General features: G+C 51.5%; 1 protein-coding gene across 4 annotated transcripts in view; it reads left to right on the forward strand.

Moving 5' to 3' along the window:
* Positions 1–11,359, forward strand: part of actn4 (actinin, alpha 4) — a 56,096-nt gene extending 44,737 nt beyond the window's left edge. For 2 of the 4 annotated variants that reach the window (XM_064303645.1, XM_064303646.1), the window contains exons 9-21: positions 1,198–1,290; positions 1,523–1,753; positions 2,168–2,315; positions 2,866–3,016; positions 4,547–4,655; positions 4,870–5,010; positions 5,199–5,381; positions 5,683–5,817; positions 6,213–6,392; positions 6,754–6,900; positions 8,493–8,558; positions 9,238–9,396; positions 9,728–11,359. In XM_064303645.1, the coding sequence (XP_064159715.1) occupies positions 1,198–1,290; positions 1,523–1,753; positions 2,168–2,315; positions 2,866–3,016; positions 4,547–4,655; positions 4,870–5,010; positions 5,199–5,381; positions 5,683–5,817; positions 6,213–6,392; positions 6,754–6,900; positions 8,493–8,558; positions 9,238–9,396; positions 9,728–9,886 (1,902 nt within the window). In that variant the 3' untranslated portion in view covers positions 9,887–11,359. Of the gene's footprint in view, positions 1–1,197; positions 1,291–1,522; positions 1,754–2,167; positions 2,316–2,865; positions 3,017–4,546; positions 4,656–4,869; positions 5,011–5,198; positions 5,382–5,682; positions 5,818–6,212; positions 6,393–6,753; positions 6,901–7,927; positions 8,009–8,492; positions 8,559–9,237; positions 9,397–9,727 lie in introns of all 4 variants that reach the window. The other 2 variants (XM_064303644.1, XM_064303643.1) reach the window with 1 other exon arrangement.
* The last annotated feature ends 89 nt before the right edge of the window (positions 11,360–11,448 follow it).

Below are 11,448 nucleotides of genomic sequence, written 5' to 3' on the forward strand. Positions count from 1 at the left end.
CCCTCCCCCTCTCTGTCAGTACATGTACTTCCTGTCCTTCCCTGATGGCCGCCTCATTGCTAGCGTTGCCCTGTGTCAGTCCTGCTTTATTTGGTCAGCCTTGTACACAGGCGTCCTGGTGACAGTTGCTCAGCAGTGATAAGCACTTCATCTGGCTCTAGTAGCAGGGAGAGTGGTCTCTTAGCCAATGAGAAATTCCTTCTGCTCTCTAACTGAGCTTACTCAATCACTTCGCTGGATTTGATTGGTCCTTGCTTACGCATCCGTTATCTTGGTTTACAGCACTGTTGTCACCGGGCACGTTCGCAGGTCTGAAACTGCTGCCAAGTGAGGCTACCTAACTGAGATCTGTGTCCTCCCTCTATAACCCCCATCCTCTCCTGCTTGTGTGTTTGTTTGTTTCTGCACCAATCCCCACTTTCTTTCTCCATCAGTCCTATCCTTTCTCTACCAATCCACACTTTTTTTATCCATAAATCCCCTCCTTTCCCTACCAATCCCCACTTTCTTTCTCCGTCAAATCCTTCCTTTCTGTACCAAATCCAAATGATTTCTGTCTCTACCAGTCCCCTTTATTTCGGTCCAGATCCACCCATTTCTCTGGCACTTTCTGTCTTTCTTCCCTTTGAGTGAGTCGCTACGTGCACCTGTAGCTCAGGGATCCCATCAGTTCACTTCAGTGAGAGAGTTTTTTCAGTTGAATTAAGCCAGATAAGCAGGGAAGGGGGTGTGTGTTTTACATTCGCTAATAAGTCTGAAAGGGTAGCTGATTAGTGTGGAAGACTTTGTGATGGTTGAGTTTCTCCTGTGAACGTCAGCTTGGGTGGACAGGCTTTCAGGTCGCCAGTGCTAGGGCCGTGCTGATTTGCGGGCAGTTCAGGCGTAGGCGGGGCTTAAGTCTGTATGAGATGCAGGACATGTGACTGGTCATTCTTTACCGGGGTCTTGGACCAATGAAAGGCCACACATTTATTACATTGTTTCCTGTCATTCCATTTGAAGTCATCCCTAATGCCGAAGATGAGAGTATATTTGTGGCACGTGTTGCTGGTGAATCCAAAAGTAGTATTAATCCAAATTAATACTTGGCAGCTTTATGAGGCACTTTGCAAAAGCTAATTCACACACAGCCTTTTGAGTTCTGTATCAATCCCTGCAGTCTCTTTCCTGTGTGCTGACGGCTCTTGTCTGTGATAGGCTGAGACCGCTGCCAATCGGATCTGCAAGGTGCTGGCGGTCAACCAAGAGAATGAGCACCTGATGGAGGACTATGAGAAGCTGGCCAGCGATGTGAGTAGCTGTCTGACCCTGCTGTCAGGCCTGTATCATTCCCCTCTCTTTCAACTGCTCTCTTTTGAAGTGCATCACTAGTTCCATTCAGAAACACTTTCTAAGAAACAAAGGCCGTAGTATGTTGCCATAGCATCTATATACAATGGGAATCTCTCTCCTCTCTCCCTCCCTCCTCTCTCTATCCCTCCCTCCCTCCCTCCCTCCCTCTCTCCCTCGTTCCTGTCCCCAGCTTTTGGAGTGGATCCGGCGCACTATCCCCTGGCTGGAGAACCGCGCCCCGGAGAAGACCATGGCGCAGATGCAGCAGAAGCTGGAGGACTTCCGTGACTACAGGCGGGTGCACAAGCCGCCCAAGGTGCAGGAGAAGTGCCAGCTGGAGATCAACTTCAACACCCTGCAGACCAAGCTGAGGCTCAGCAACCGGCCCGCCTTCATGCCCTCCGAGGGCCGCATGGTGTCGGTGAGGAGACGCGCCCACGCCCCTCCGCCACGCCCCCGTCCTGCACGCCACGCCCCCGTACTGCACGCCACGCCCCCTGCACCACCCCCGCACCTGCCCACCACGCCCTCCATCCATTGCACCCACGCCCCACCTGCACGCCACGCCCCCCTGTCACACCCCCATCCCGCACACCGCACTGCATTTCCATCTCCCACCTGCTGTAGACCGCAATGGGCCACATTCCATTGAATTAGTCACATTAAAGATCTCTTATTGTGGGCTAGCACTGTCGTCTTGTGCTGCCTATGGATACTGCCTCTGTTGTCTACCTTCTGAAGCTCCTTTTGGCCGTCCCTAGTGTTGTACGGGCACGTGTTTTATGTTCGTATCCGGCTCTTTGGTTGATGCTGATGATTGGTGCCTCTCACGCAGGACATCAATGGGGCGTGGCACAACCTGGAGGGGGCGGAGAAGGGCTATGAGGAGTGGCTGCTGAACGAGATTCGCCGCCTGGAGAGGCTGGACCACCTGGCTGAGAAGTTCCGCCAGAAAGCCGCCATCCACGAGTCCTGGACTGACGGTACCCTCAAACGCAGGCCTTCCCTCGCTATAGTTCTCTTCTGTCCTGGACTGACGGTACCCTCAAACACAGGCTTTCCCTCGCTATAGTCCTCTTCTGTCCTGGACTGACGGTACCCTCAAACGCAGGCTGTCCCTCGCTATAGTTCTCTTCTGTCCTGGACTGACGGTACCCTCAAACACAGGCTTTCCCTCGCTATAGTTCTCTTCTGTCCTGTCCATCTTTCTCTCCATCCCCTCTCTCCTTCTCTGTCTCTGCTGCTCTCCCCGCTTTCTCTCTTCCTGTCTCTCCCTCTTTCTTTATTGCTCACTTTCTCCTGTGTACTTTTTCACTGACCTTCTCATGAGACCCTGACCAGAGGGAGCCTCTTTCCTAATATACTCTGTTTGTGTCTTCCACAACTGTGTCCCCTCTTTCTCTGTTACACTCTCTCTCTCTCTCTTCTGTTCTCTCTGATACACTGTCTCTGTGCCTCTGTCTCTGTAATGCTCTTATCTGAATGGACCCGCCCCAGGCCCTGACCCCTCGTTGGTCCCGTGTCCCTCCCCAGGTAAGGAGGCCATGCTGACGCAGAAGGACTATGAGACCGCCTCCCTCTCCGAGGTGAAGGCCCTGCTGAAGAAGCACGAGGCCTTCGAGAGCGACCTCGCCGCTCACCAGGACCGCGTGGAGCAGATCGCCGCCATCGCACAGGAGCTCAAGTGAGCGAGGGAGGGGTGTAAAATGGAATTAGGCTTGTGGGTGACAGGAATGAATAGGCTGGAAAGAGAGATGGGAAAAGAGGATCCAATGGGAGAGGAGTGAGTGGAGGGTATAAAAGCTCAGAGGGAGGGGACAGTGGGGTAAATGCTGAGGGTGACTGGTACCGAGTGAGGGGACAGTGGGGTACATGTTGAGGGTGACTGTGGTACTAAGTGTGAGGACAGTGGGGTAAATGCTGAGGGTGACTGGTACTAAGTGTGTGGACAGTGGGGTAAATGCTGAGGGTGACTGTGGTACTAAGTGTGGGGACAGTGGGGTACATGTTGAGGGTGACTGTGGTACTAAGTGTGGGGACAGGGGGGTAAATGCTGAGGGTGACTGTGGTACTAAGTGTGGGGACAGTGGGGTAAATGCTGAGGGTGACTGTGGTACTAAGTGCGAGGACAGTGGGGTAAATGCTGAGGGTGACTGTGGTACTAAGTGTGGGGACAGTGGGGTACATGTTGAGGGTGACTGTAGTACTAAGTGTGGGGACAGTGGGGTACATGTTGAGGGTGACTGTGGTACTAAGTGTGGGGACAGTGGGGTAAATGCTGAGGGTGACTGTGGTACTAAGTGTGGGGACAGTGGGGTAAATGCTGAGGGTGACTGTGGTACTAAGTGTGGGGACAGTGGGGTAAATGCTGAGGGTGACTGTGGTACTAAGTGTGGGGACAGTGGGGTAAATGCTGAGGGTGACTGTGGTACTAAGTGTGGGGACAGTGGGGTACATGCTGAGGGTGACTGTGGTACTAAGTGTGGGGACAGTGGGGTACATGTTGAGGGTGACTGTGGTATTAAGTGTCCGGACAGTGGGGTACATGTTGAGGGTGGCTGTGGTACTAAGTGTGGGGACAGTGGGGTACATGTTGAGGGTGACTGTGGTATTAAGTGTGGGGACAGTGGGGTACATGTTGAGGGTGACTGTGGTACTAAGTGTGGGGACAGTGGGGTAAATGCTGAGGGTGACTGTGGTACTAAGTGTGGGGACAGTGGGGTAAATTCTGAGGGTGACTGTGGTACTAAGTGTGGGGACAGTGGGGTAAATGCTGAGGGTGACTGTGGTACTAAGTGTGGGGACAGTGGGGTAAATGCTGAGGGTGACTGTGGTACTAAGTGTGGGGACAGTGGGGTAAATGCTGAGGGTGACTGTGGTACTAAGTGTGGGGACAGTGGGTACATGCTGAGGGTGACTGTGGTACTAAGTGTGGGGACAGTGGGGTACATGTTGAGGGTGACTGTGGTATTAAGTGTCGGACAGTGGGGTACATGTTGAGGTGCTGTGGTACTAAGTGTGGGGACAGTGGGGTACATGTTGAGGGTGACTGTGGTATTAAGTGTGGGGACAGTGGGGTACATGTTGAGGGTGACTGTGGTACTAAGTGTGGGGACAGTGGGGTACATGTTGAGGGTGACTGTGGTACTAAGTGTGGGGACAGTGGGGTACATGTTAAGTGATTGTGGTATTGACTGAGTCTCTCTGCTTGTAGTGAGCTGGATTACTACGACTCTGCCAGTGTGAACAGTCGCTGCCAGAAGATCTGCGACCAGTGGGACGCCCTGGGGTCTCTGACCCAGAGCCGCAGGGAAAATCTCGAGGTACACGCGCACACGCGCGCACGCGCGCACGCACGCACCCACACGCACTCACTCACTTTTACCTAAGTCCAGCTGTCTTAGGCCCATAAACGCTGAGGCGCTCCTGCCTCTGGCATTGTGCAGTACCATGTTCTCACCCATTCTGGGGAATCGTAGGCTGTTTTACCCAGAAGTCTATTAACCGCCAGCCCGCCCTGCTGTCTGTCCCTCACAGAGGACAGAGAAGCAGCTGGAGTCCATCGACGAGCTGTACCTCGAGTACGCCAAGAGGGCGGCGCCATTCAACAACTGGATGGAAGGCGCAATGGAGGACTTGCAGGACATGTTCATCGTGCACAACATTGAGGAGATCCAGGTGAGGGAAGGAGACTTATCCCACACAGCTCAGCTTCTTTGAACGTTTCGTCAGATTGTGTTCGCCTTGTTTTTCTGTCTCCCAAGAACCTTGTGACCAGTCATTTTCATTGGTTCATACTCATACTAGGTCACCTCAGTGACCTTTGACCGCTGACCTCTCTTCCTCTCCTCCCTCTCTCCCCTCAGGGCCTGATCAGTGCACACGAGCAGTTCAAATCCACCCTCCCGGAGGCCAACAAGGAGAGGGAGGCCATCCAGGCCATCCAGGCGGAGGTGCAGAAGATCGCCGACTACAACGGCATCAAGCTGAGCGGCAACAACCCCTACACCGCCATCACACCCAAGAGCATCGACAGCAAGTGGGCCAAGGTATGTGTGTGTGAGAGTGTCAGTGTTTGAGTGTGAGTGGGTGAGTGAGTGAGCGTGTGCGTACGCATGCATGCACCTCCTTGTACGTGCGTGCATGTGTGCACTCCTCTGCATTCAGTTTGATACGTTACCTTGAAAAGCTCACATTAAAATTCATACCAGTTTCCATTGACTTCAGAACTGACTTTTGCTCCGACTTTGGCGCCACCTGTGGCGATTGCTGGCACTGCAGCACTCATGCTGTCAGAGGAGGTGTGCCAGGTGTTTCTGACTCGTGCGCCCCCTGCTGGTCTTCCCACAGGTGGAGCAGCTGGTGCCTCAGCGCGACCAGGCCCTGCAGGAGGAGCTGGGCCGGCAACAGTCAAACGACCACCTGCGCCGCCAGTTTGCCAACCAGGCTAACATCGTGGGGCCGTGGATACAGAACAAGATGGAGGTCAGGGGCCGTGCCCGTCTAGTACTGCACTAACCTTCCCTTATTCTGTGTGTTTATGTAAGGCATTGGGGAGAAATGCCACTTGAAGTTATGTAGCGACTGTGTGTTTGGTACTTTATAAGTAGCCTGTTGTAGTTCTTATGTAGCGGCTATGTGTTTGGTTCTTTATGAGTAGCCAGTTGTAGTTGTAGTTCTTTACCTTCACCTCCTGTCACAAGAACAATATCAGAGGTATTTTTGTACTAATTTCATAATATTACAGTGTGTGTAAATGATGCGTGTAGATGTTGACAATAAATAGGTATAAGGTCTAAGACATCCCCTGACATGGGAATAAAATTGAGGAGCCTTGTTATGTTCACCAGTGGTCTCAGTGAATAAATATGTGTGTGTAGGAAATTGGGCGGATATCTATCGAGATGAACGGAACCCTGGAGGACCAGCTGACCAACCTGAGGCAGTACGAGCAGAGCATCATCGAGTACAAGCCCAACATCGACCAGCTGGAGGGAGACCACCAGCTCATCCAGGAGGCCCTGATCTTCGACAACAAGTACACCACCTACACTATGGAGGTATGCCCTGCCTGCCTGCCTGCCTGCCTGTCTGTCTGCCTTTCTGTGTGTTCCTGTGTGTCTGCACATCTGTGTGTGTGTGTGTGCGCGCGTGTGCGAATGTGTATGTCTCTGTCTTTCTCTGTATGAGTGTCTGTCTCTGTTTGTCTGTCTGTCTGTCAGTCTGTGACATCTGTCATCTTCCACCGATACTGTCTAGACCATGGAGATGCACTGAGTCTGTCTCTTCCACAATATTTGCATTGCCTCCGTCACAGTGTTCTTTCTGATATTGTCTGATCGTATGGCTGCCCCTAACGAACTCTCTCTCTCCTTCCCTCTCCCTCCCTCCCTCCCTCCCTCTCTCTCTCCCCGTTATCAGCACCTGCGTGTGGGCTGGGAGCAGCTTCTCACCACCATCGCCCGCACCATCAACGAGATCGAGAACCAGATCCTCACCCGGGACGCCAAGGGCATCAGCCAGGAGCAGCTCCACGAGTACCGCGCCTCCTTCAACCACTTCGACAAGGTCAGGGGCGCGGGATGGGGCGGGGCGGGGCGGGGCGGGGCGGGGAGGGCCCAAACATTCACATTCTAAAAATTATGATTAACTATAATCATATAATGAATATAATGACAAAAATATCAGTTATTTTATTTTTCATTCATGCTGGTAGAAATGACCTAAATTTGCTGACTAGATTGTATTTTTTTCTGATCGTTTAATCCTTAAAGTTTTTCTGATTGTAATTCTTATGCAGTAACGGGTTTTTAGTCGTGATGTGCGGCGCTAATGCTAACAGTTACGGAGCGAAGCCTCTGACAGAGCCGTTGAGCAGACGCCATGTTAGTGTGGAGCCAGCGAGGCGGGGTGTCCAACCCCAGCTGGCTTTCAGCCACTCACAGAGCAGCCCGCCTCCACAGCCTCATCACCTCAGCTTCATTACTCACCCTGAGCAATGTGTTAAAGAGCACATCCTGGAGGTGTGCAGCTAATGGTGGACACCGATCTGTCCGTCTCAAGGGCAGGGGTGTGATTGGATGTAGAGCAGCGAGGAGGCGGGAGTAGCTTTCGGATTTGCGATATCTGGTTGGCATACAGCAGCGTGCTTCTTCTGACTGATTTGGGAAGATACCCTGTGCGCATTTTGTCAAAAACCCCTCTGCATTTTAATTGTGAAGTAGACGTACAGTGGAAACACTGTTCAGAGAGTTTGTGTCATTTCGTCCTGATTGGATGTCAGCATGTGTCAGTTCGTCCTGATTGGGTGTCACCATGATGCCATGTGTCATCGCCAGTGTCCCCATTGGTCACGTGACTGTTTCTCATCAGCCACCTTGGCATTTTCTAACATCCACGGCATTTGCCTCCAACCCCCCTTCCCCCAACCCCCAACCCCCATCTCCTCATGTCTCCATGGTCACCATCACCTCCATGCATTCTGCGGCTCCATGATCACCTGACCACCCCTCACCCTCCCACCGTCACCTCCTGCGCCGCGATTGGTCGGGGCTCCCCTGTGGCCTGCGCTGCGATTGGCCGGGCCTGTTGACAGGATCACAGTGGGGCCCTCATGGCAGAGGAGTTCAAGGCATGCCTGATCAGCTTGGGCTACGATGTAGAGAACAACAAACAGGTATGGACAGAAGGAGAAGAGGGCGCGTGAAGGAGGACTGGCCCTCCCTGTGGTGGAGGGGGTCGGCGTATTCCTGCTTCTGCTGTTTGGAGGGGGTCTGCGCATTCTTCCCTCAGCCTCTCTGCACTGCCTGCTCCAGCGACCCGCTGTTTCGCCCGATTTAAACGCCTTTCTTAACTGCTCTGCTTTTTGTTTTCTTTTTACCTCCCTCCTTTCCTGCCCCCTATTCCTGATCCGCCTCTGTTCGCCATCGTCTTTCCTCCACCCATCTCCTGCCTCCTCACCAATCTGTCCTCCATCCCTTTATTTTCCCTTTCTCCACCTGTTCCTCATCCTCCCTCCACCTGTCCTTACCTCCTCTCCGCTCCCTCCTCATACACCGCTTCCTACACCCTCTCTCTCCATCCCACCCTTGGCTCCGTCCTTCTGTCCCTTCCTCACTCCCTCTCTCGCTCCCTCCTTGCTTCCCTTCTTCTGGGCACAGAAGCGCACGGGGATGATGGACAGCGATGATTTCCGCGCTCTGCTCATTTCCACCGGATACAGCTTGGTACGCCTGTTTCTTCATCTCCTTTCTCCCCCCTCTTCCTCCCCACTTGTCTTTCTCCCCTTCTCTTGCTCCCCCCCTCCTCTCTCTCCCTCTTGCTGTGTCTCTCCCCCCCTCTCTCTCGGTCACTCTCTCTCTCTCTCTTGGCCTGCCGCACTGGTAACTGCCTGCATGCACTCGCTCTCACCTGCACTTGCACCTGCACCTAGCAACACACGCTACAGCCACGCCCTTTTCTCTGGCCACGCCCCTTACTCTGGACACGCAGCAGTGCTTCAGCAGCTTAAAGCAGCTTTGTGAACTGTGACCTGAGCTTGTGACCAAGGTGCAGGTTTGATTCCCGAGATGTGAGGCATTTACCCTGAGCTAAGTGGTAGTTACTTGCTTGTTTTAATTGATCATATGTAGTTTTTTAGCCATTCTTACCCACTCCTACCAGACTTGGTATGGTTATCAGTACATACAGTGTCAGTCCACACTAAATGGTAGTAGTTTTTAAACATTTGCATTTGAGTAATCATATGCACGAAAGTGGATAGTTTAATGTAAATGCACTTACTATTGTACAGTATTGTCTGTGTCATTGTAAACGTTTGAGAGAGATTATAGTCGCTGACCTCAGGGCTCATCCACCCTTACACACACCTCTTGTGCCGAGTTGACCTCTTGCGCTGGTTTCCAGGGCGACGCAGAGTTTGCGCGCATCATGGGCATCGTTGACCCCAACAACAGCGGTGCGGTGACCTTCCAGGCCTTCATCGACTTCATGTCCCGGGAGACCACCGACACGGACACGGCCGACCAGGTCATCGCCTCCTTCAAGATCCTGGCCGGAGACAAGGTGAGGGTCATTTTCAGCAGGGACTATGGGGGTGAGTGGGCCGGGACTGTGAACTTGTGAGACTCATAAGTGACCTTGAGTTAATGCATTATATTAAAGTTACGGTTCTCTTTCTGGGGGCTTTGGATATGATGTCCATTTTAGTGCATATTCCATTGGCCATGGGAGGGAGAAGGGGTGGGGACAGTGATAGTGTGTGTGTGTGTGGGGGGGGGATTTCAGAAGGGATGGTGACTGTGAGCAGACTTTCTCAACTTCATTGAGACACAGACGCTTTGAATGTAGGGTATTCCCGCAGACTGACTGCTGTCCCCCTCTCTCCCCCCATCAGAACTACATCATGGCGGAGGAGCTGAGGCGGGAGCTGCCCCCGGACCAGGCGGAGTACTGCATCGCCCGCATGGCGCCGTACGCGGGGCCCGACGCCGTGCCCGGGGCCCTGGATTACATGTCCTTCTCCACCGCGCTCTACGGGGAAAGCGACCTCTAAGGGCCGGGCCGGGCAGAGGCTGGGGGTAGAGGGAGACCAAGGGGCCACACAGAGCAGTCTGCACCCCTCCTCAGTTTTGGCTTAGCCTGCTGTGATTGGGTGGTGTGGAGACCAGGGGGGCGGGGGGGGGGGGGGGAGAGTGTGTAGAGCCATTGGCTGGTGGTTTAGCTCATTTGCATATTGGGTGTGCAGAGGCCTGCAGCAGGTGTAGAATCCTGGGAAATGGATGCCGACTGCTCTACGCCGTGAGTCCGATCCGTGCTCCCCTACCTCTTAAAGGAGGGAACAGGCTATACTGATGCTACTTTTTTGTTTTCGTTTTATTTTATTTTTTTTGCCGGGTGGGAAGGGGGAGGGGGCGGGGTCATCAAAGGGGCGGGGCATATAGAGAAGTGCGCAGTAAGGAGCACAGAGAGAGCTATATAGAAGGATTGGTTTAAACAGAGAGAAATAACATGGATCCTCTTAACCTATTTTGCTGGAAAAAAGCGGAACTTGGATATCTAACCTCAACTTTTTCTTTCTTTTTTTTTAGTATTTGCTTTTTCCCTCCAGCAAATGTGAGTTAACCGGTTCAGCGCTGTACATACTTATTTTTCCAATTTACACAAAAAAATGAGTACATTACGGTTGCAGGCCTTTAGAGCTTCAGCAAAAGAGTCCTATCAAATCATGGAATACGAAAAGCACACTTTCACAATGAGCCCAGTACCGTAGATAGGTTTGAGTCCCCATTTGGACCTTTTCTTTTTTTCCTTTTTTTTTCTTTTTTTTCTTTTAAAGCCTTGTGAGAGTTTCAAAAAAATGTCATTGAACAATGTCATAATTGAGAAGAAGAAGAAAAAACCTCTGTCAAGTGAATCCAACTGAAATAGCGAATTGTGAAATCAGAGGAGTACTAACAATGTGCCTGTGTGTTTTTTGGGGCTTACAAACCCTGCTTATTTCTCATCCTTCTCTGTGTCTCCATCTCTCTGTCACGTAAGTGGAGTGTGTGTGGCTGCAAAAGGGGAAAACAGATTCTTATTAAACATTCCATTATGTCTTAATAATATAAGGAAATTACTGTCTGATCTATGCAATCGATTTTCAGTTCATAGTCTATATATATTCTATTCTATCACCGGAAAATATGGGGGGGAAAAATACAGTGGGGGAAATTGAAACTTCAGCTTAGAAATGGAGTAAATGAGATGCTTTGAAATGAATGTGTGATGTTTTATGAATGGGGAGTTAAGGGGGGAGGGGATGGGGGAAGCTCTTGGGAGAGGGACCCAAAATGAGAATACTTGGACCAAAAGCTTGTTCTCTTTTTCCGCAAGGTTACAAAGTATTGAACTTTGGAATTGTTTTTTTTTGTACTCTTTATAATATCAAACCTTATCTGCTGTACTGGCAACTACAAAACAGCCTTCTGTCTCTTAATGAAAATGAATTTCACGTGCACACATAAAATTTCCTTATAAAACATTACTGGTTTGATTGTTGTCTGTGTGTGTGCATACGTGCATGTTGAGTTTTTTTTTTCCCCAACTTCGACATCAGGAGCCACATGTCTTTTA

Source organism: Anguilla rostrata, chromosome 12 (genome assembly GCF_018555375.3).
Source record: "Anguilla rostrata isolate EN2019 chromosome 12, ASM1855537v3, whole genome shotgun sequence".
Taxonomy (NCBI): domain Eukaryota; kingdom Metazoa; phylum Chordata; class Actinopteri; order Anguilliformes; family Anguillidae; genus Anguilla; species Anguilla rostrata.